The sequence below is a fragment of the Oncorhynchus mykiss genome, chromosome 4, assembly GCF_013265735.2.
Source record: "Oncorhynchus mykiss isolate Arlee chromosome 4, USDA_OmykA_1.1, whole genome shotgun sequence".
NCBI lineage: Eukaryota > Metazoa > Chordata > Actinopteri > Salmoniformes > Salmonidae > Oncorhynchus > Oncorhynchus mykiss.
The window spans coordinates 26,459,114-26,485,155 of record NC_048568.1 but is presented as its reverse complement, the minus strand read 5'-3'; the positions used below and the strand labels follow the sequence as shown (position 1 = coordinate 26,485,155).

Genomic DNA, 26,042 nt, shown 5'->3' with positions numbered 1-26,042 from the left:
GAAAGCCGTACACGGAGAATGCAGTTTCAACACAAGCACACACATCGACACACGCACACAAATGTATCCTGACACACACGCTCCCTCTTACACCTTTCAGGACTGGATTACTTTGACTAGTGCCTATCCGCAACCAGTAACTTTCTGATATAAGAAATGTGCCATTTCATCTTTTTTACTTCAAGAAAGAGTCTGTAACCAAGTGAAATTAGCATTAGTCCGACTGTGATCTGTTTGGCCTTGCGCTGAGCAGGGCGCTGTGAAGTCTTCATGGGCAGAGAGCCGCTGCATGGTCTACACGTTTAATCTTGAGCGTGTGATCGCGGTCGGCCTTCTCATGTCTGCATCTCTCCTCTCTCTTTCTCTCTCTCTCTCTCTACAGTATGTGACCTGACGTCACTTGGGTTTAATAGCGCTCCACCGCTTGCAAACGTCAGTCTTTACCGTTCTGGCTCTCGCGCTCTTGTCCCTCTCCCCCGCGCCAGTCAATGCTTCAGGTCGCACCTGCCCTTGGTGTCTCGCCTATGCGAGGGAAACGGAACAAAGCCGAGGGCTTTACCTGAGCTATTTCGAGGAAAGAGACAGTTGTGATTTTCTACAAATACGTTTTTTCCGAAAGCTCTGTGTAAAACGGAGAGGTATGTAATCTACATCACAATTTCACATGGAAACTAAAACTCGGTGAAAAGACGATGTGCTACTTTATTGAGTTTTGATAATATTGTGTATCAGTTTGTTTCGTTATTGGGAGTTAAGTGGGACAGGGGTGCATTTTTATCCACGATCATAGCCTATTATTCCGTTTCAAGTTTCAGCACCATGGATAGCTCCTCGGGCACTGCTCTTCATGCGGTCTCAAAAGTTGGACACAAGCTTTTTGATAATATTACCGTGATGTAATAACAGTTTTAGATCTGTCTTTTATGAGTTTTTCATGATTCAGGTTTGGCGTTTTTAGCCGCTGCATGAGTTGCCCACGTTTCCGCACCACGGATAGCTCCTACCCTGCTGTCTCTAGGCATTGCATATTTTTACATATGGCAATTGTGAAACTAAACTGCAATCTCTCTCTCTCTGTGTCATTTTCTCTTCAGGAGGGAAAAGGTGACACATGCGCAGACATGAACGAGACTTTCCTCGGTAACGACACTGTGGCGACAGCCACGTTGGCTGGAAAGGCTTTCCCGTGTATGGAGGCCAACTATCCAGAGAGAAACGGCAGCCTGGAACTCTCCGCCGCCCCGCAGGACTTCCCCATCAACCCGTGGGACATCATGCTTTGCATGTCGGGCACCGTCATCGCCTGTGAGAACAGCATCGTGGTGGCTATCATCTTCTATACGCCCACCCTGCGCACCCCCATGTTCGTTCTCATAGGGAGCCTGGCCACTGCGGATTTACTGGCAGGCATGGGATTAATCCTCAACTTCGTGTTCCAGTACGTCATCTCCTCAGAGACCATCAGTCTTATTACTGTTGGGTTCCTAGTGGCCTCCTTCACGGCGTCCATCGGTAGCCTGCTGGCTATAACGGTGGACCGGTACTTTTCTCTCTACAACGCACTGACTTACTTCTCGGAGAAGACGCTCCACTATGTGCACCTGATGCTGGCGGGCACGTGGGGCGTGTCTATGTGCCTGGGCCTGCTACCCGTGCTGGGCTGGAACTGTCTGGACGACCCGAACTCGTGCAGCATCGTGCGCCCGCTCACTCGCAGCAACGTGACATTGTTGGCGGTCTCCTTCTTCGTCATCTTCATACTCATGCTGACTCTCTACTTCAAGATCTGCAAGATCGTATGCCACCACGCGCACCAGATCGCTCTTCAGAAGCACTTCTTCACTGCCTCGCACTACGTGGCCACCAAGAAGGGCGTGTCCACGCTGGCCATCATCCTGGGCACCTTCGGCGCGAGCTGGCTGCCCTTCGCTATTTACTGCCTGGTGGGAGAGCGCGAGTACCCGTTGGTGTACACGTACGCCACGCTGCTTCCGGCCACCTACAACTCCATGATCAACCCAATCATCTACGCCTACCGCAATGCCGAGATCCAGCGCTCGCTCTACGTCCTTTTCTGCGGCTGCTTTCAGACCAACGTAGCCTACCGCTCCAGGTCACCCAGTGAAGTTTAGAGGGGTGCTGAGTGAACTCTGATGACAGTGTGTTTGTGTGTTGGCCACCGACAATTCTTTTTCAGTTGACTGTAAATGCTTCAAACAAGTGGATTCGGCGCTCAAATGTATATCTAACATAAGCATCTGCACTTTATTGCAACTGAAGACCAGGACACAGTCCGTCTGAAATGCTGTGAACAAGAACTTTTGTGATGAAAGAAAAACGTCATCGTGAATGTATTTATATTAAAAAAATATGAAAAAAACTAGCACTTTATTATGTATTTGAAATGCCAAAGCAGTATTGCATAGGCCTATATATATATATATATATGTTGGAGTTGTACTTTGTATTTGTCAGTAATGTGGGTAATTTTCTATTTTGTAAAGGTGTCTATATTGTACATTTTATAAGAGATGAGTATATGAATAAAATGAGAAAATAAGAACTGAATCAGTGAGCGCCACACGTGTTTGGTTGCCACGTGTTTCTCTAAAAGTGACCTCGTGCTGCATCTGTCTTTTCACTCGGTGTTTTCCTTTCTCCTCCCTCCATGACCATCTCCCCCCCTGGGTGGCTGTTTAGTTAGGCTAATGGAACATTGACTCAGTCAGTGCCGAAGAATGGCTTCAATTTGCACCCAGACATATTCAAAACGTGTTTTCTCAAAGTGTGTGCATATGCGAAAGAGAGAGAGAGAGACACACACAATTGTGCATTGATAGAGTAGACCTACATTACGTGCATTTGCCCACTAGACGGTTCCAATTGATGTAATCCCTGTGGTGGAAAAAATAACCAATTGTTATACTTGAGTAAAAGTAAAGATACTTAAATAGAAAATATAAAACTCACCTTGTAAAATATTACTTGAGTAAAAGTCAAAAGTATTTGGTTTTAAAAATAAACTTAAGAAAGAAAAGTAATTGCTAACATATACTTAAGTATCAAAAGTAAAAGTATGAATCATTTCCAATTCCTTATATTAACCAAACGATACCATTAATAAAAAAAATAACAAGTTCATTCACAGATAGCCAGGGGCGCACTCCAACACTCAGACATCATTTACAAAGAAGCCTGTACAGTACCAGTCAAAAGTTTGGACACACCTACTCATTCACAGGTTTTTCTTTATTTTTACAATGTTCTACATTGTAGAATAACAGTGAAGACATCAAAACTATGAAATAACACATGTGTAATCATCATCATCCAAAAAAAGTGTTAAACAAATCTAAACATATTTTATATTTGAGATTCTTCAAAGTAGCCATCCTTTTCCTTGACAGCTTTGCACACTCTTGGCATTCTCTCAACCAGCTTTACGAGGAATGCTTTTCCAACAATCTTGAAGGAGTTCCCACATATGCTGAGCACTTTTGCCTGCTTGCCCTTCACTCTGCTGTCAAACTCAGCCCAAAACATCTGAATTGGGTTGAAGTCCAATGATTGTGGAGGCCAGGTCATCTGATGCAGCACTCCATCACTTTCCTTCTTGGTCAAATAGCCCTTACACAGCCTAGAGGTGTGTTTTGGTCATTGTCCTGTTGCAAAACAAATGATAGTCCCACTAAGCGCAAACCAGATGGGATGGCGTATCACTGCAGAATACTGTGGAAACCATGCTGGTTAAGTGTGCCTTGAATTCTAAATAACATTGCTTGTGTTTCTTGGCCCAAGTAAGTCTCTTATTTTTATTGGGGTCCCTTAGTAGTGGTTTCTTTGCAGCAATTTGACAATGAAGGCCTGATTCACGCAGTCTCCTCTGGGACAGTCAGTGACTGGAAACAAATATTGGGAAATGAGTCAAGCACGGCTGTTAGTTACTGTACGTTGGTAGTGGTATACTTAATTACATCTAGCATTAGCCAAAAGGACAAGGCGTTCCAACATCACAGTCACAGCTGCGCTGAACAAACCCTCTGTATTGGGCAGACCCACGGTGTCGGTAATGTAACTCTGTACGGACACATCCACTTTGGTTTGATACGATAATGTTATTAACGATATTAGCCTATATGACCACATGCAATGAGAAAGGTCTACCACACATGCATAAGATAGCCTCACTGAACTAGACTGATATGCTAATGTTCACCAGATATTCATTTTGGTTATCTAGCATGACAAACTTTTTAATATTCCAGTGAAAGTGATTGCCCAATCTCTCTCTGTGTGTGTGGCCCCATTGATACCCTACTTATGAGGCAGTCTGGTGGTGCATCACTCCTTCGGGATGACTCCTGATAACCACTGATTAAACCGAACAGGAGTCTGCGCAGCCTCGGAACGCTCCCGCACAATAGTTTATCTGCAAGCCTGTTTAAACAGACATCCATCCCTCGCGGTGATGACGTCCAACGGCCGCGAGGGATGGAGGACGAGCGTCCCAGGACTCTGCTTGAACAATCATAAATCTCTCCTACTCGTGAATGGCTTTAACACGCGCTTCCCAACTGTGTTCCTCTAATTACTGTTGACGTGACTGATTCACAAGTTTTCCTCTCGGTTTTTTGAATTGTAGGCTATTACCCGGTTTGATTTGGTTATTCGGCAGTAGGCCTAGGCTTAACGTCACATCAGTCCTGAGGGCCACAGACTTATCGAAAGTCGATCGATATAAGATCGCACCTTTGACGTTTGTGCTCTGTGTGGTGCAATGAGAACTGGAGGAAAGGTTGCCGCACGCAGGTAATGGACCGTGTAGTTTGAGATGTTTGTTCATTGTAGTGAAATCTGTACCTGGACAGATGTTCCATCTTTTTTTAACCGAGTCAAGTCACTTAAGGGTGTCCTCATCCAAAGTGCTCTGCCTTGCCGCCTGTTTGTTTGCGCTTTATAACATCGCAGAGTCATCGCTTTATAACTCGCTCATGCGTAGGCGGGCCTAACTAAATAACAACCACACCACAGACTCGACAGGGGACACTTTTGTGAAGGCTACAGCACAAAGCTGGATGAAGTCTCAGATTGTGAGTGAGAGCAGCAGTGACAACCAATGTATTCTTCTCTTGAAGGCAGGAGGTACTCTAAGATCCACTCCTACATTTCACTAGTCCCCTCTTCAATCCACCGCTGTTGAGGTTTTATTCAGTTGTCTCACTGCACGGACTTGCATTATTATGGCCATGCGGACACATACAGACTAAGTTAATTGCTCAGTACTAAAATCATGTTCAGTGTAAGTAGGTTGGGTGCTGTCCGTGGTGCTGAAGATGCATTGCGCTCTAGTGGTGCTGAATGGACTGCACAATCTGCTAGTTCTCTAATGTCAAACCACTGTATACAATTTTGCTCTCTCTGTGCCTCTCTCTCTCTCGCTTAGTTAGTGTTACCTACATTTCCAACTCTACATTAACGTTACCCACATTAAACCAGTCGGTGACTGCTGTGCTCAGACTCTTGTATGAAAGTCATTACCTAATGAAGGTGGAAGGAGGTAGGGCTGGAGAGAGAGGGTGTTATGTAATCCCGGGCACAGTAGCACTCAGTGCAATCTCTATGTTTGCTCAGAGACACAGTATTAATACTCAACTTGAATTAGCATTATGGGAGAATGTAATGCTAATGTTACTGATGATGGAGCTATTACACATCACAGATACAGTATAGTACTGTACAGATGCAGGATCTATATTTGATTACCCTGTTGCAGGAGAACCTTCCTGCAATACAGGACATTTTAAACTTGTATTTGAGGCTTTAAAAGGCTTCTGAAGTTTGTAATTTTTACTTTGAAATGTCAGACTTGATTTTCCCTTACGAAAAATGTATCAACCCCTACAAAAATGTCCATTAAATATAATGCACATAATAATTCACATTTCCTGTTGCTGCAGGATTATTTTCCTTATATAGAAAACGGGCTCAAATGAAGGTCCAACATCTGTAGTTGGTTTCTCTGATTTACTTAGGTGTGTATATGTTTATTGCCTGGATTCCACTGAAACATCAGTAAAACAGAGTGCTATTCAGTTTGCATTCCAGGCTGCTATTCCCCTGATATGCTGTGTGGCTTTCTGTTTCGTCAAGATCTGCTGCCTTCCATAAAGAGCTAGTTGATCTGATTGAGTGATTATTTGTCTCTGGGGTGCTTCAGGACAGTATAGTTGTTGGTTCCTTCTGCTGCATAGGATGTCCATCCCTCGGTGAAATGGTCGAGGTGACATGCTGGAAGATTGTGTGACTTCTCTGTCGATACCAAGCGATTGGTCTACTGATTGTGTTATGATCAGTCCACCTCCTCTCTCTTGGGATCAATGTGCTCAACACACACACACACACACACACACACACACACACACACACACACACACACACACACACACACACACACACACACACACACACACACACACACACACACACGCACACACACACACACACCAGGGTCTCAGTAATTGTCTCAGACAGGCAAGCAGGCTAGGTTATATCCAGTGTCCACATCTCCTGTGTTGAACAGCCCTGTTACCTCCTTCCCCCGCATCTGTCTGTACAAACAAACTGTGCGCGTATGTGCGTGTGTGTTTACTCAGAGCTTGTTAGTGTGTTCTGGCTCCTTCCAGAATCTGACAGGGTACTGTTTGTGACCCCCTCCCCATCCCCCTGAGTGGTGTGATGCGTGTTTATGAGTGTGTGTGATTACATGTGTACAAATATCTTTAGAACTGCTCTCAGCAAGACACAGCATGATAGGCCAGTCAATATTATATGATTGCAGTTTCATCATGTTAGAGCCTCAGGTTTTCCCTTGGTCTTCCCTGCCCCACCCCCATCTGCAATGGCTGAGCAAGGAATGTGAATCCCAGAGGGGAGATGGAACGACTAATGAAGAGGCAGTAAAGAAGGTGTGTGTGTTTACTCAGAGCTTGTTAGCGTGTTCTGGCTCCTTCCAGAATCTGACATGGTACTGTTTGTGCACCCCTCCCCAGCCCCATGTGTGGTGCGGTGTCATATCATACCACACCACATCGTACCACACCACACCACATCATACCACATCACACCACACCACACCATACCACACCACTCCATACCACATCATACCACACCACACCATATCATACCACACCACATCATACCATATCATACCACATCACACCATATCATACCACACCACATCATACCACACCAGATCATACCACATCATACCACATCACACCACACCATATCATACCCCACCACATCATACCACACCATATCATACCACATCATACCACACCCCACCATTCCACATCATACCACACCACATCATACCACACCACACCACATCATAACACACCACATCATATCACACCACATCATATCACACCACATCACACCACATCACATCATAACACACCACATCATATCACACCACAACACATCATACCACACCACATCACACCACACCACACCATTCCACATCATATCACACCACACCATATCATACCACACCACATCATACCATATCATACCACATCATACCACATCACACCATATCATACCACACCACATCATACCACACCAGATCATACCACATAATACCACATCACACCACACCATATCATACCCCACCACATCATACCACACCATATCATACCACATCATACCACACCCCACCATTCCACATCATACCACACCACATCATACCACACCACACCACATCATAACACACCACATCATATCACACCACATCATACCACACCACATCATATCACACCACACCATATCACACCATATCACACCATATCACACCACACCATATCATACCACACCACATCATATCACACCACATCATAACATACCACATCACACCACACCATATCATATATGATAACCAGTAACCCTGGTGTGATATGATGTGGTGTGGTATGATGTGGTGTGGTATGATATTACACTGTGCTTTTGAGCACCTTAAATGACATTTTGGGGAAAAAAGCTAACTCAGCTCCATCAGTCATTGAATCAGATGTCTCATTCATCACAAGACCAACTGATATTGCCAACTACTTTAATGATTTTATAATTGGCAAGATTAGCAAACTTAGGCATGACATGCCAGTAACAAACATTAACACTACACATCCAAGTATATCTGGACAAATTATGAAAGACAAGCATAAAGTGAGTGTGGAAAAGGTGAAAAAATTATTGTTGTCTATCACCAATGACAAGCCACTATGGTCTGACAACTTGGATGGAAATTACTGAGGAAAATAGCTGATGATATTGACACTCCTATTGGCCATATTTTTTAATTTAAGCCTACTAGAAAGTGCGTGCCCCGAGGTCTGGAGGGAAGAATAGTAAAGCCCCGTTTACTGGCTCAAATAGCCGACCAAGACTTTTGGCAGAAATGGTGTTTGACCAGATACGAAGCTATTTTACAGTAAAGAAATTGACAACAAACTTTCAGCATGCTTATATTGAAGGACATTCAATAAGCACAGCACTTACACAAATGACTGATGATTGGCTGAGAGAAATTATGATAAAAAGAGTGTGGGGGCTGTTTTGTTAGACTTCAGTGCGGCTTTTGTCATTATTAAACGTAGTTTGCTGGAAAAACATGTGTGTTACGGCTTTACACCCCCCGGCTATATTGTGGATAAAGAGTTACCTGTCTAACAGAACACAGAGGGTGTTCTTTAATAGAAGCCTTTCCAACATAATCCAGGTAGAATCAGGAATTCCCCAGGGTAGCTTTCTAGGCCCATACCTTTTTTCAATCTTTACTAATGACATGCCTTTAGGCTTGCCTTCAGGCATGCCTTCAGGCTTTCAGTAAAGCCAGTGTGTGTAGATAACTCAACACTATACATGTCAGGTACTACAGCTTAAAGAGTTGCAGTTAGTTTCAGAGTGGGTGGCAAGGAATAGGTTAGTCCTAAATATTTCTAAAACTAAAAGCATTGTATTTGGGACAAATAATTCACTAAACCCTAAACCTCAACTAAATCTTGTAAAACGAATGTGGAAATTGAGCAAGTTGAGGTGACTAAACTGCTTGAAGTAACCCTGGATTGTAAAACTGTCATGGTCAAAACATATTGATACAACAGTAGCTAAGATGGGGAGAAGTGTGTCCATAATAAAACGCTGCTCTACCCATTAACATCGACGGGGATGTAGTGGAGCGGGTCGAGAGTTTCAAGTCCCTTGGTGTCCACATCACCAACGAACTATCATGGTCCAAACACACCAAGACAGTCGTGAAGAGGACACATCACCAACAAACTATCATGGTCCAAACATACCAAGACAGTCGTGAAGACGGCACATCACCAACAAACTATCATGGTCCAAACATACCAAGACAGTCGTGAAGAGGACACATCACCAACGAACTATCATGGTCCAAACACACCAAGACAGTCGTGAAGAGGACACATCACCAACGAACTATCATGGTCCAAACATACCAAGACAGTCGTGAAGAGGACACATCACCAACAAACTATCATGGTCCAAACATACCAAGACAGTCGTGAAGAGGGCACATCACCAACGAACTATCATGGTCCAAACACACCAAGACAGTCGTGAAGAGGACACATCACCAACGAACTATCATGGTCCAAACATACCAAGACAGTCGTGAAATGGACACATCACCAACGAACTATCATGGTCCAAACACACCAAGACAGTCGTGAAAAGGACACATCACCAACGAACTGTCATGGTCTAAACACACCAAGACAGTCGTGAAGAGGACACATCACCAACGAACTATCATGGTCCAAACACACCAAGACAGTCGTGAAGAGGACACATCACCAACGAACTATCATGGTCCAAACACACCAAGACAGTCGTGAAGAGGACACATCACCAACGAACTATCATGGTCCAAACATACCAAGACAGTCGTGAAGACGGCACATCACCAACGAACTATCATGGTCCAAACATACCAAGACAGTCGTGAAGAGGACACATCACCAACAAACTATCATGGTCCAAACATACCAAGACAGTCGTGAAGAGGGCACATCACCAACGAACTATCATGGTTCAAACACACCAAGACAGTCGTGAAGAGGACACATCACCAACAAACTATCATGGTCCAAACATACCAAGACAGTCATGAAGAGGGCACATCACCAACAAACTATCATGGTCCAAACACACCAAGACAGTCGTGAAAAGGACACATCACCAACGAACTATCATGGTCCAAACACACCAAGACAGTCGTGAAGGGGACACATCACCAACGAACTATCATGGTCCAAACACATCAAGACAGTCGTGAAGAGGACACATCACCAACGAACTATCATGGTCCAAACACACCAAGACAGTCGTGAAGAGGACACATCACCAACAAACTATCATGGTCCAAACACACCAAGACAGTCGTGAAGAGGACACTTCACCAACGAACTATCATGGTCCAAACACACCAAGACAGTCGTGAAGAGGACACATCACCAACAAACTATCATGGTCCAAACACACCAAGACAGTTGTGAAGAGGACACATCACCAACGAACTATCATTGTCCAAACACACCAAGACAGTCGTGAAGAGGCCACAACAAAAGCTTTTCCCCCTCAGGAGACTGAAAAGCTTTGCCATGGGTCCCAAGATCCTCAAAAGTTTCTACAGCTGCACCATCGAGAGCATCCTGATCGGTTGCATCACCGCCTGGTATGGCAACTGCTCGGTATCTGACAGTAAGGCGCCACAGAGGGTAGTGCGAACGGCCCAGTACATCACTGGGGCCAAGTTTCCTGCCATCCAGGACCTATATAATAGGCGGTGTCAGAGGAAAGCCCATAAAATATTCAGAGACTCCAGTCCCCCAAATTAGAGTGTTTTCTCTGCTACCGCACGGCAAGCGGTACCGGAGCGCCAAGTCTAGGACCAAAAGGCTCCTCAACAGCTTCTACCCCCAAACCATTAGACTGCCGAACAATTCATAAAATCGCCACCGGACAATTTACATTGTCCCTTTTGTACACTGCTGCTACTGGCTGTTTATTATCTATGCATAGTCACTTCACCCCCACATGTACAAAGTACCTCAACCAACCTGTACCCCCGCACACTGACTTGGTACCGGTACCCGCTGTATATAGCCTCTTCTTGAACTGCACTGTTGGTTAAGGGCTTGTAAGTAAGCATTTCACAGTAAAGTCTACACTTGTTGTATTCGGCGTATGTGACAAATAAAGTTTGATTTGATTTAACAGCACTATAAACAAGGCAGGTCCTACAGGCCCTAGTTTTGTCACTCCTGGACTACTGTTCAGTTGTGTGGTCAGGTGCCACAAAAGGGACTTAGGAAAAATTTTATTGTCTCAGAACAGGGCAGCACGGCTGACCCTTGGATGTACACAGAGAGCTAATATTAATAATATGCATTTCAATCTCTCCTGGCTCAAAGTGGAGGAGAGATTGACTTCATCACTACTTGTATTTCTGAGAGGTATTAACATGTTGAATGCACCGAGCTGTCTGTTTGAACTACTGGCACACCCATGCATACCCCACAAGACACCAGAGGTCTCTTCACAGTCCCCAAGTCCAGAACAGACAATAGGAGGTGGACAGTACTACATATAGTCATGACTACATGGACCTCTATTCCACATCAGGTAACTCATGCCAGCAGTAAAATTTGATTTAAAAAACAGATAAAAACACACCTTATGGAACAGTGGGGACTGTGAAGCAACACAAACATAGGCAGGCAGGCAGGCAGGCAGACACACACACACACACACACACACACACACACTTTGTACTGTAGATATGTGGTAGTGGTGGAGTAGGGGCCTGAGGGCACACAGTGTGTTGTGAAATCTGTGAATGTATTGTAATGTTTTTAATTTTGCTGAACACCAGGAAGAGTAGCTGCTGCCTTGGCAGGAACCAATGGGGATCCATAATAAACCCCAGGAAGAGTATGTGCTGCCTTGGCAGCATCTAATGGGGATCCATAATAAACCCCAGGAAGAGTAGCTGCTGCCTTGGCAGGAACCAATGGGGATCCATAATACATACAAATACAAATATATGTTTGTACCTTATCAATGAATAGCTGTTATTGTATGGAGACTAGTGGGGTTATGACAACCACTACCTTAACTCCTCCCCCTCTCCTCCTTTTCACCCCCCACTCCATCTCTTCATCTGATCACATTAGAGGGGGGGTGAGAAGGCCTGTTTACTCCTGTCTCTTTCGATTGGAGTTTGATTCAGTGGCGGTTCTAGACCATTTCAACTGGGGGGGCCAAGCTGGGGCCAGTTGTACTGTTAGAGGGGCCAGTTACATTAGACGTTACTGTTGTCATCGTTTTCTTCACTGCATTGCAGGCAAAATACCATGTTCATAATCATCATCGTTGCCACTGTCTAATAAAGGATGTAAAAAAAGAACGATAAGAAAAATTTGTTATGTAAAAATTATTTCATACTCCATATTTAGGGGGGCCACAAGGGGGTCCAAAATTGTTGTCACAGGGGCACTGCCCCCCCCCCCCCCCACTGGTGTGATTAGGAGGGAAGTGAAGGTGTGTGTTTCTGTGGGTGTTTGAGACGCCTACTAGACTTCTCATCCTTTACATTACAACAACAACAAATGATCATTGGCCTATGTTGCACATTAGTCACTACAGCTCAGGTCAAAAATAAGAACCATTGTTTCCAACAGACTAGTGTGTACAATAGACCAATTAGAGCTGAGAATATTTAGGGCTGGATCCGTATCGCCAAAGTATCTCGGAAAATCTGTGTTAAAATGTAAAGGTTTTTCCTGATTGAGCCGAAGATATGCAGTGTTGACCATGAATGCAGTCTCCGCGACCCTGGGAACATCGCCGTTAATCGCTGATATTCAGCGCTATGGATTGAATAAAGCCCTTGGTGCCCAGATATGTCTTCGTACTAAATGATTCTATTCCCTCGTCTTTTTATGGATGTCTAGCTTGACTGAACCATAGTCCCAGTTTGTGTTAGATAGAATGTCACGGCCCTGCCCGGCTGTGGGGAAAACATCCTGTGGTTACCTAAGTTGTGGGGCGGCAGGTAGCCTAGTGGGTAGAGCTTCGGACAAGTAACCCGAAAGGTTGCAATCCCCGAGCTGACAAGGTTATGTTGTTCTGCCCCTGAACAAGGCAGTTAACCCACTGTTCCTAGGCTGTCATTGAAAATAAGAATTTGTTCTTAACTGGCTTGCCTAATTAAATAAAGGTCAAATAAATAAGTTGGCTCACAACAAAAACTTGACCTTTTTCTTAAAGCAATTTTGTTGTTGTCTGCTTATTTTAGACAATTACAAAACTACATTTAAGAAAATAAGAACATGTCTAAAGATGACTTTTCAACATTGCCTGAGCGTTCTCACTACTTAGAAAAACATACTATTATAGGGCTTTTAATGATGGTGGTAGCAGCCACATGAGTGAGTGCTAGCTAGCTACCAATTGATTCAAGATCAACAACACAAACACAAACTATACAGCTACAAGTAGTGAGTGGAGTTACAAACAACCACAAGTTAAAATGTCTTACAGTACCTGTCATTCAATGTTTTCCACACACATAGCTATGTGTATCCTGCTTAGACACCAGGTCCCCACATTTCATCTTTGTTTTCTTGTTCTTGGTCTTCTTGGTCTTTTTCTTTTTCTTCTTCTATGGTATATTAGCGATTGCACAATTTAATGTGCATTCTGCCACCTACTGTGCGGGATGGAAACAAGAATGAAGAAAGAACAAAAATGTAACAAAATACTGAAAAATTACCAAACTACCAAAAAATAAATAAACTAACTAATCTTTTTCTGTTAAAAATAAATACAACATACCTGATCCCTACACAGGCTTAAGGGGAACCTAGGAGGGGGGATCTTTTGGCACCAGTACCCCTGGCAAGTCCCAAAACCTTTCTGCCGCAGCCATAACAATGTCCACTTTCTTAGACTTCTTTGAGACTTGTGCCGTACAGTTTATAACTGTGGCAATGAACGCCAAAAAATCCCCCTTTTTAACCTACAGGGTGTCTTTTGACTGGCAGCAAACATTTACTACAGGCTGGGGTGTGTCCACTACCATCACTTGTTTTCTCAAACCTTTAATCTCCTCCTCATGGGGGATTCGAATGACCGCTCTAACTTTTACCACCTCAATCTCCTTCAGCCTGACAGGGCACACCAGGAACTCAGAATCATGATCCCCACCACAATTGCTACACTGTCGTCCTTCTACACACCATTCTTCAATATACTCTGTCCACACACTTGAAACATGGCCAAATCCTTTGCAATTCTTACACTACAATGTTTTGGGGAGGAAAGCTCTTACAGCGTATCTTACATAACCAAGCTTCACATTTGTGGGTGTTTGCTCTTTATCAGAAAAACAACAGGAGCGACAGACTTTCTTCTTTTTCTCCATTCACCCAGCGGGTCAGACGCCGGGCACCAACCACACCAGGAATTCTCTTCAGGGATTTAACCTGAACATCTGTCGTTGCCCCTGAGATGACTCCTTTGACAGGTGCTCTACTCCGAAGTTCAAAACACAAAACTTCTGTTCTCCGGATTCTTTTGAGGCTCACTGCAATCTTCCTCTGTTCTTCAGAAATACATTTTATCAAAATAAGACCTCTCCTGGTCATTCTGATAGACTCCACTTTTCCCAGCGCGTACTTCACAATTTTTGACACCTCAAATGGGTGTCCCCACTTATGCATCCTTACTCAACAAACACATCCCAAAAAAAGCTATTAATTATTAATTATCATTCATGCACGTATCCTCACCTCCAATTTTAGACAATTTCCTTTTTGTTCCAGTTTTCTACACTACTTTTGTCCATTCAGAACATTTACCTTCACCAACTTGATTTGAACTCATCGTCCACTTCCGCCATATTTCTGATTGCAAAACCGTCCCCACATTTCCCACTCTCCCATGCCAAATAGCCTGAAGCCACAGGGCTCTTCTTGCAGGCTCTATTTCCCTAGATGGGACCATTGGGAGCCGTAGGTTGGGATTTTTGATCTGCTTACATGTACATTGAACAACACAGCAGCTTTTCCACTTTGTTTTGTTATTTCTCAATAACAGAAAATCAACAACGTACTTGGTTCTTTTACAATGGGGATTAATTGGAAATAATGTTTGTTTTCTTGTGGCCGTGGTCGAGGGGAATTCCTTATTATTACATGCATATCGACTCGGAGTATACCACGGTTACCACCGCCAATCTCCCATCCCTGGCTGCCTGCCTTACCGGACTGAGCCATACTACCATCAGATATTTGATATCTGTATCCTTTTATTAGATAAAAATATCAAACATCCTTCCTCCAAAGGACATTAGGAAATGACCCTCTTGAAATGCAGCCACTATAATGCTTCTATTCCCTGTCTTTTTTTAACTGATGCCTCGCTTCATGCCCTCTGAACATGCCCCTATACCAAACAAGCCACACCAACGTCTGACTTACATCCCAGTCTGCCTGTCTGAGCCATTACCTTGTACATTATAGTGGCTTAAATCAAATCATTTAGGCAAGTACAAACCTCCATTAACTTTTGTGCACCCTCACCATAGAAAAACTATGGGTGCATCTCAATACTCTAAAATGTTTCTCTCTCCTTGTCTTTTCTCCTTCATCTTTACTGGTCTGAAACATAAAAATAACATTTAACACAGCAGAAAGCAATATGGTGGATAACTACCAGGAATGTGCTTTCACCTGTCACCTGTCAGAGCAAATGGAGGAAAGGAGACGAGGGAAGGAGACACGGGGAAGAGATGAGGCAAGGAAGCCACTTGAGACTATTGATATTCACCCAATGGCTGCTCAGTGCAATGATGTTTTCACAAAAATAATGAATATGGTGGCCATATTAGGACAGCCTCGGGCTCAGCAGGAGTTGCCTTACTGCTGACAAAGAGGCTGTGCTATGGACACTGTACATGTATAATAAATGGGATTTGGTCTGACACCAGAAGTCAGGCAGTGTCACTGACATAGAAAGCATGTTGCTACCATCTACTGGGGACATTGATTTAGTCAGAGTGCTTGAGAGTAACTCATCATATGAGTCTACCTGAGCCAGCAGAGGGCAGTGTTACACTACCTTTACAACAGATCTGTGCCAAGTGTGGGGATGGGAGGGAGGGAGTGGCCATTTTTCTATTTACACTAATGGGGCTAGTTTCCTGGACACCGATTACACATAGTCCTGTACTAAAAAACACTTTCAATTGACATGCTCCATTGAGCCAGGACAAGGCTTAATTAATCTGTGTCTGGGAAACTGGCCCATGGGGTCCTCACAGTTACACTAAATTAAGGCCAATAAATGGCGCCCTCTAGGCCAGGAAGCAGGAGGAGGAAAAGCAACAATATCACTGATTCAACTCACTTTCTTGTATGAATGTATTGTGTGAAAGACATAGCAGGAAGAGTAAATGTTGTCAACAAGGCCGGAGTTAGAGAAACTATAAGAAGACTCCCTACAGTCATGAATAATAATATTCACGTTTATATTTACTTTGCTATGATCTAGTGATTGAATCTCTCCCTCCCTCATCACATTCTTTCTTACACAATAACACTACAATGAATATCTCTCTTTCACACACACACACACACACACACACACACACACACACACACACACACACACACACACACACACACACACACACACACACACACACACACACACACACACACACACACACACACACACACACACACACACACACACACACACAGGCACACACACTGATTTAAATAAGTCTTGTGCGCCAGAAGTGTGATTGTGAAGAAATGTGTTCACTTTTAATCCTAGCAGACCTACAGCTGATGTACTAAAAAGAGCTTGTGTCATTTTCAGCCCTGACACATCGACAAATCCCCTAAACTTATTCTGCACTGCCATGTGTGTGCGTGTGTGTGACAGAATAAATAAGTGTCTCCAGGAGAGGTTACATTGTGGTTACAGATGGAGTAGAACAGAGTGGGTGGGGGTGGGGGGGGTGCTCCCCTGCAGCAGCTCCCCTGCAGCAGCTCCCCTACAGCAGCCCCCCTACAGCATCCCCCCTACAGCAGCTCCCCTGCAGCACTTGTGCACCAAGAGAAAGGAATTAATTTAACTTTACATAGGCAGTTTATACATACAGATGTGGAATCTTAATTGGATCACTTTGTTGCTGAGAATTGTACTGCAGAGCTTCATGATTGACATAAAACCAGTGAAAACCCACATTAACACAGTTATATAACATTATTCATGTCACCTACTTTTGGCCAGCTAATAGCCTTACCAAGCAACATTCTGGACTAAATGTTACAATCTTGTTACTGCAGGATTATTTTGCTGTGACAATTTAGGTCAAATTAAGATCCTACATCTGTCTAGTACTGAAATATGTTTGTGTTTGAGAGAGTGAAGAGAGGGAAGGTTATCGTCATGAGGTGTAATGCATGGTGTCCCCATTACTGATTCAGGAAGAAGTCTCTGAACCGTAGCCCTTTGGGTACACCACAACCGGAAAGCACACACAGGCCTTGGATCAGTGGTTACACAAAACAACAAGTCCTGAAACATAACATTAGCTTTTATTAATTCAAGCAAACTGTTACAATTACATAAGTTACATGTTACACGGTTTGATATTTTTTGAACCCAGGGTTCGGTTTCCCCGTCCCCAAACATAGAAACAGCTAATCCATACGAGTGCAGGCAAAAAGTAGTAACAGCACGATACATTCATGAACTCAACAATACGTCTGTACAAACAATAAGGCAAGTTGAAGAGAGAGAAAGTAGAAAGAGAGAAAGAAGGAAGAGAGAAAGAAAAGGACGGCAGACATCATCTTCTTCAAAGGGGGCAGTGAAGGCAGATAAATCATTCTTTCTCTTCAGAGTCCCGCCCCCTTGGGCAGCAGAAACACAGGTAGACCCATGCTGTTCATTTATTTATATTCTTCATAGTAACTGTTAGTGTTCTAGAGTCGAACGAGGTAAGGCTTCTTGTTAGTCACCAGACACAGAGTGGGGGACCCTGGGAAATAAGCTGCCTTTGATATCCATTCTGTAAAGTGGTTCTTATTGGTCAGACACTACTGTAAAGTGGTTCCTGTTGGTCAACACTACAATAAAGAGGTTCTTATTGGTCAGACACTACTGTAAAGTGGTTCCTGTTGGTCAGCACTACAATAAAGAGGTTCTTATTGGTCAGACACTACTGTAAAGTGGTTCCTGTTGGTCAGCACTACAATAAAGAGGTTCTTATTGGTCAGACACTACTGTAAAGTGGTTCCTGTTGGTCAGCACTACAATAAAGAGGTTCTTATTGGTCAGACACTACTGTAAAGTGGTTCCTGTTGGTCAGACACTAGTCTAGTATAGTATACCATATGGCTCCAAACTTCATGACACTTCCTTGCTGCCAAGATACATTATGGTGGCTCTTTGAGGACACACATACTCAGATAATAAAACATTTGCCTAAACTTGACAGACATGTCCTTGGGTGACATAAGGGAACGATTAACATAGATTAGCTCGGATCACTCAATAACTTCCTTCTAATGTCTCACAATTATCCTTCTTTATCTTCATCATCACAATCATACAACAATCATCACATAACATATCATACCATCATCACAATATTCCCTTGTTCTGAGGTGATAAGTAAAATCCTGATAATATAAAAACAAACAACGACTCCAATAAATCTCCTCAGCAAACAACCACAGCCGACTGATATTCAGGATGGCTACCATCCTTCAAGTGGTTCATATTGGCAACAACAGGCCCATTTAAAAATGGCAAGTGTTTTTCTGTAAGAAAAGAAACTCAAAATAGAGATAATAAAATACAGAATCAATTCACCTACACTTTGGCCCACCAGGTGGCAGGATAGTATCACAACTAAGGACAGAAGACTCAGGCCACCTCGTCACTTGACACTCAACAGCAAGAAACAAAGGGGGGAAAAAATGTGTGGTTGTTAATAGCTTTTCTTTAAAAGGTTATCAGAAACAAAAAAAACTGTTTGGTTAACGTTAATTTTTTAAACAACTGTACATGATGAGGATTTCATACAATTGGAGGATAAAGAAGGAAAATAACATGAGCCACTGAACAATGTGTAGCAGTGTAGAAAATGAGTGCAAAAACATTTCCCGACCAGAACATGGGGAACAAACAACTGAAATTGATATTTTCCTACAAACACACCAAGAACAGTATATGACAGAGAACAAGAGGAACAGAGGGAGAGAGAGAAAGTGAGAGGGAGATAGATGTAAGAGGGAGCAAAAGGGAGAGAATAGAGAGAGAGGGGGAGGAGAGAGAAATAGGGAGAGAGGCAGAGAGGGAGAGAAAGAGAGGGAGGTGTAGAGAGAGAAAAAGAGAGAGATGGAGGAAAAATAGGGGGAGAGAGGATAGAAAGAATGGGGAGTGAGAAAGAGGGGGAGAGAGAGCAAGAGGGCGAGAGAGAGAGAGGTGTAGAGGATGACAGGTGAGGGGGTAAAACAGGACTGACAGAGGATAGTGGTTGTAAGGATGGATTCTGACATCTCTAAAGGGGGTACAGTTGGGTGACAGTTCTGCCTTTTGTCCCCCTCTCTTTTCTTTTCCTCTCCCTCCATCTCATTCACTCCATCCAGTCTCCCTCGTCGAACTCGGACTCGTCCTCTGAGTCGGAGTACTCGACGGCAATGCGTCGAGACAGGATGGTGGCCACGTCGTTCCCAACACGCTCGTGTTTGGCTGCCTCCTGCTCTCTTTGCTCCTCCACCTTCCGGAGCTGGATACCTGGGGAGGGAAGGAGAGAGGGATTACTGCAACCTACAAGAGAGAATGTATCAGCTTTCTTCTGTTATAAAACTGTCCAATGACTACGCACATTGACAGTCATGCACAATAAACAGATCTACTGGCTGTTACACCGAGGCCCCACCCACCTTTGCGGATGGCCTCCAATAGGACACTGCGTGCATCGCTGATGGGCGGCAGGTTGGCGGAGTGTTTCTTCCCCCCTGAGTGAGAGAGCGGGGACGCCATGGCACCTGACAGGAAGGAAGGCACGGGGGGTGGGCCCGGCGGGCAGGGGGAGGAGCTCCGTACTCCTGGGAGGGGCGGGGGAGGGGGCGGAGGAGGCAGCACGGTGCCATCTGATTGGCCAGGGGTCGGGCCCCTGTCCAGGACCTGCTGGAGACGGGCTGGGGAGGAGATGTGGAGGGGAGGTGCCACTGGGGGAGGGGCAGGGTGGAGGACGCCAGGGGCGATCTGGAGAGGTGCAGGAGGAGGGGGGATGGCCGGGGGCTGCTGCTGGATGGGTAGAGGAGGAATAGGAGGAGGAGGGGTGCCCCGAGGGCCAAAACCAGACATGGAAGGCAAGGGAGGAGGTGGAGGGGGCAAGGGAGGTGGCGGAGGGGGAGGTGTGTTGGAGTTGAAGCCGTGAGTCTGTGCTGGAGATTGGGGTCTGCTGTCTGAAAAACCTGAACTGGAGCTGAGGAGAGGGAAAAGAGAAAGACAGAGTTACTGTTAATTGAAAGCTAACTGAACTGCAGGGCACTAATAGAGAAGATGTGACAAATATATATCAGGTGGGAGAGAGGGAGCAAGAAATGGAAGGAAATCTTGCAGAGATAACAGGAAGATGGAGAGTCAAGAGAATACTACTCTTGTTGTACACACACAGTTTTACAACAAGCTAATCCAGCACTCCTTCCGTGGCCTCCAACTGCTCTTAAACGCTAGTAAAACCAAATGCATGCTTTTCAACCGTTCGCTGCCTGCACCCGCACGCCTGACCAGCATCACCACCCTGGATGGTTCCGACCTTGAATATGTGGACATCTATAAGTACCTAGGTGTCTGGCTAGACTCTAAACTCTCCTTCCAGACCCATATCAAACATCTCCAATCGAAAATCAAATCAAGAGTCGGCTTTCTATTCCGCAACAAAGCCTCCTTCACTCACGCCGCCAAACTTACCCTAGTAAAACTGACTATCCTACCGATCCTCGACTTCGGCGATGTCATCTACAAAATTGCTTCCAACACTCTACTCAGCAAACTGGATGCAGTTTATCACAGTGCCATCCGTTTTGTCACTAAAGCACCTTATACCACCCACCACTGCGACTTGTATGCTCTAGTCGGCTGGCCCTCGCTACATATTCGTCGCCAGACCCACTGGCTCCAGGTCATCTACAAGTCCATGCTAGGTAAAGCTCCGCCTTATCTCAGTTCACTGGTTACGATGGCAACACCCATCCGTAGCACGCGCTCCAGCAGGTGTATCTCACTGATCATCCCTAAAGCCAACACCTCATTTGGCCGCCTTTCGTTCCAGTTCTCTGCTGCCTGTGACTGGAACGAATTACAAAAATCGCTGAAGTTGGAGACTTTTATCTCCCTCACCAACTTCAAACATCTGCTATCTGAGCAGCTAACCGATCGCTGCAGCTGTACATAGTCTATTGGTAAATAGCCCACCGATTTTCACCTACCTCATCCCCATACTGTTTTTATTTATTTATTTTTCTGCTCTTTTGCACACCAATATCTCTACCTGTACATAACCATCTGATCATTTATCACTCCAGTGTTAATCTGCATAATTGTAATTATTTGCCTACCTTCTCATGCCTTTTGCACACAATGTATATATAGACTCCCCTTTTTTCTACTGTGTTATTGACTTGTTAATTGTTTACTCCATGTCTAACTCTGTGTTGTCTGTTCACACTGCTATGCCTTATCTTGGCCAGGTCGCAGTTGCAAATGAGAACTTGTTCTCAACTAGCCTACCTGGTTAAATAAAGGTGAAATAAAATAAATAAATAATCCATCCCTTCATCCTTCTCCCTCACACCACTACCCCTTATTCAGAATCCATCCCTTCCTTCTCCTCCCTCGCTCCACTACCCCCATCCAGAATCCATCCCTTCCTTCTCCTCCCTCGCTCCACTACCCCCACCCAGAATCCATCCCTTCCTTCTCCTCCCTCGCTCCACTACCCCCACCCAGAATCCATCCCTTCCTTCTCCTCCCTCGCTCCACTACCCCCACCCAGAATCCATCCCTTCCTTCTCCTCCCTCGCTCCACTACCCCCACCCAGAATCCATCCCTTCATCCTTTCCTCTGCCTGCGCTTCAACGGAGCAGAACATTTCAGAGATGCGAAACACACCTGTAGCTGCTCACGTCCCCATCATCAGAGTTAAGCAGAACAAAACTCAACACAACAGGCTATTCATAGGTTACACCCCCGTCACCATTGCTATGAACGTTCTCAATCCGCCCTCTACCGGCGCCGTAATAGCGGTGCCCTACAGCCGTGATAAGCCCAGTCATTCTGGACGGAGGCTAACGACTGTTTAGTCTAAATTACACGATAGTGCCGGGAAATACGATGACATTGCTAAAGTTGTCAAATGTTTAGAAGGAAACAACTTTGCCAGCATTATCATGTCATCAAATGTATCTATTTGCTTATGGCCTTGCCTATACCTAACAACCATTTTTTTTTTATGACAGTGCATTCAGAAAGTATTCAGACCCCTTGACTTTTACCACAGTTTGTTACGTTACAGCCTTATTCTAAAATGTATTACATTCCCCTCATCAATCTACACACAATACTCCATAATGACAAAGCAAAAACAGTATTTTTTAAATCACATCTACATAAGTATTCAGACCCTTTACTCAGTTCTTTGTTGAAGCACCTTTGGCAGAGATTACAGCCTCGAGTCTTAGGTATGATGCTACAAGCTTGGCACACCTGTATTTGGGGAGTTTCTCCCAGTCTTCTCTGCAGATCCTCTCAGGCTCTGTCAGGTTGGATGGGGAGCGTCACTGCACACCTATTTTCAGGTCTATCCAGAGATGTTCCCCTGGGTTAAAGTGCGGGCTCTGGCTGGACCACTCAGGGCCATTCAGAGACTTGTCCCGAAGCCACTCCTGTGTCGTGTTGGCTGTGTGCTTAGGGTCGTTGTCTTATTGGAAGGTAAACCTTCAGTCTGAGGTCCTGAGTGCTCTGGAGCAGGTTTTCATCAAGGATCTCTCTGTACTTTGCCCCGTTCATATTTCCCTCAATCCTGACCAGTCTCCCAGTCCCTGCCCATGATGAACATCCCAACAGCATGATGCTGCCACTACCATGCTTCAATGTAGGGATGGTGCCAGGTTTCCTCCATGTGGTTTCATTTGACCAGAGATACTTGTTTCTCATGGTCTGAGAGACTTTAGGTGCCTTTTGGCGAACTCCAAGCGGGCTGTCATGTGCCTTTTACTGAGGATTGGCTTCCGTCTGGCCACTCTACCATAAAGGCCTGAATGGTGAAGTGCTGCAGAAATCATTGTCCTTCTGAAAGGTTATCCTATCTCCACAGAGGAACTCTGGAGCTCTGTCAGAGTGACCATTGGTTTCTTGGTCACCTCCCTGACCAATGACCTTCTCCCCGGATTGCTCAGTTTGGCCGGGCAGCTCTAGGAAGAGTCTTGGTGGTTCCATATTTCTTCCATTTAAGAATGATGGAGGCCACTGTGTTCTTGGGGACATTCAATGATGCAGAAATGTGTTGGTACCCTTCCCCAGATCTGTGCCTCGACACAGTCTTGTCTTGGAGCTCAACAGACAATTCCTTCGAACTCGTGGCTTGGTTTTTGCTCTGACATGCACTGTAAACTGTGGGACCTTAAATAGACAGGGGTGTGCCTTTCCAAATCATGTCCAATCAATTGAATTTACCACAGATGGACTCCAATCAAGTTGTAGAAACATCTCAAGGATGGTCAATGGAAACAGGATGCACCTGAGCTCAATTTTGAGTCCCATAGCGAAGGGTCTGAATACTTATGTAAATAAGGTATTTCTGTTTTTATTTTTTTAATAATTATGTTTTAAATATGTTTTTGCTTTGTCATAATGGGGTAGATTGATGAGGGGAAAATGTTTATTTAAACAATTTTAGAATTAGGCTGTAACGTAACAAAATGTGGAAAAAGTCAAGGGGTCTGAATATTTTCTGAATGCACTGTATATGCTGATATTATATGCACTGTATATGCTGATATTACATGCACTGTATATGCTGATATTACATGCACTGTATATGCTGATATTACATGCACTGTATATGCTGATATTACATGCACTGTATATGCTGATATTACATGCACTGTATATGCTGATATTACATGCACTGTATATGCTGATATTACATGCACTGTATATGCTGATATTACATGCACTGTATATGCTGATATTATATGCACTGTATATGCTGATATTACATGCACTGTATATGCTGATATTACATGCACTGTATATGCTGATATTATATGCACTGTATATGCTGATATTACATGCACTGTATATGCTGATATTACATGCACTGTATATGCTGATATTACATGCACTGTATATGCTGATATTACATGCACTGTATATGCTGATATTACATGCACTGTATATGCTGATATTATATGCACTGTATATGCTGATATTACATGCACTGTATATGCTGATATTACATGCACTGTATATGCTGATATTATATGCACTGTATATGCTGATATTACATGCACTGTATATGCTGATATTACATGCACTGTATATGCTGATATTACATGCACTGTATATGCTGATATTACATGCACTGTATATGCTGATATTACATGCACTGTATATGCTGATATTATATGCACTGTATATGCTGATATTACATGCACTGTATATGCTGATATTACATGCACTGTATATGCTGATATTACATGCACTGTATATGCTGATATTACATGCACTGTATATGCTGATATTACATGCACTGTATATGCTGATATTACATGCACTGTATATGCTGATATTATATGCACTGTATATGCTGATATTATATGCACTGTATATGCTGATATTACATGCACTGTATATGCTGATATTATATGCACTGTATATGCTGATATTACATGCACTGTATATGCTGATATTATATGCACTGTATATGCTGATATTACATGCACTGTATATGCTGATATTACATGCACTGTATATGCTGATATTACATGCACTGTATATGCTGATATTACATGCACTGTATATGCTGATATTACATGCACTGTATATGCTGATATTATATGCACTGTATATGCTGATATTACATGCACTGTATATGCTGATATTATATGCACTGTATATGCTGATATTATATGCACTGTATATGCTGATATTACATGCACTGTATATGCTGATATTACATGCACTGTATATGCTGATATTACATGCACTGTATATGCTGATATTATATGCACTGTATATGCTGATATTACATGCACTGTATATGCTGATATTATATGCACTGTATATGCTGATATTACATGCACTGTATATGCTGATATTACATGCACTGTATATGCTGATATTACATGCACTGTATATGCTGATATTACATGCACTGTATATGCTGATATTACATGCACTGTATATGCTGATATTACATGCACTGTATATGCTGATATTACATGCACTGTATATGCTGATATTACATGCACTGTATATGCTGATATTACATGCACTGTATATGCTGATATTACATGCACTGTATATGCTGATATTATATGCACTGTATATGCTGATATTACATGCACTGTATATGCTGATATTATATGCACTGTATATGCTGATATTATATGCACTGTATATGCTGATATTACATGCACTGTATATGCTGATATTACATGCACTGTATATGCTGATATTACATGCACTGTATATGCTGATATTATATGCACTGTATATGCTGATATTACATGCACTGTATATGCTGATATTACATGCACTGTATATGCTGATATTACATGCACTGTATATGCTGATATTACATGCACTGTATATGCTGATATTACATGCACTGTATATGCTGATATTACATGCACTG

The 26,042-nt window shown here is 43.6% G+C and overlaps 2 protein-coding genes across 5 annotated transcripts in view; one reads left to right on the top strand and one right to left on the bottom strand.

The window, feature by feature from the left end:
* Positions 1 to 440: 440 nt before the first annotated feature.
* On the top strand, positions 441 to 2,568 carry LOC110522371 (G-protein coupled receptor 6). Its single transcript, XM_021600721.2, has 2 exons — positions 441 to 638; positions 1,095 to 2,568. Exon 2 carries the CDS (start codon positions 1,122 to 1,124, stop codon positions 2,130 to 2,132), a length of 1,011 nt encoding a protein of 336 aa, XP_021456396.1. The 5' UTR covers positions 441 to 638; positions 1,095 to 1,121; the 3' UTR covers positions 2,133 to 2,568.
* A 16,911-nt stretch (positions 2,569 to 19,479) lies between these two features.
* LOC110522372 (WASP family member 1) overlaps positions 19,480 to 26,042 on the bottom strand; it is a 138,126-nt gene continuing 131,563 nt past the window's right edge. For all 4 annotated transcript variants that reach the window (XM_036976021.1, XM_036976022.1, XM_036976020.1 and 1 more), the window contains 2 exons: positions 20,058 to 20,605; positions 19,480 to 19,908 (listed from right to left, as the gene is read on the bottom strand). In XM_036976021.1, the coding sequence (XP_036831916.1) occupies positions 19,748 to 19,908; positions 20,058 to 20,605 (709 nt within the window). In that variant the 3' untranslated portion in view covers positions 19,480 to 19,747. The remainder of the gene's footprint in view (positions 19,909 to 20,057; positions 20,606 to 26,042) is intronic.

What these genes read in the sequence shown, in the direction of transcription:
- LOC110522371 (XM_021600721.2), top strand. Translation starts at nt 1,122, where the DNA reads ATGAACGAGACTTTCCTCGGTAACGACACTGTGGCGACAGCCACGTTG.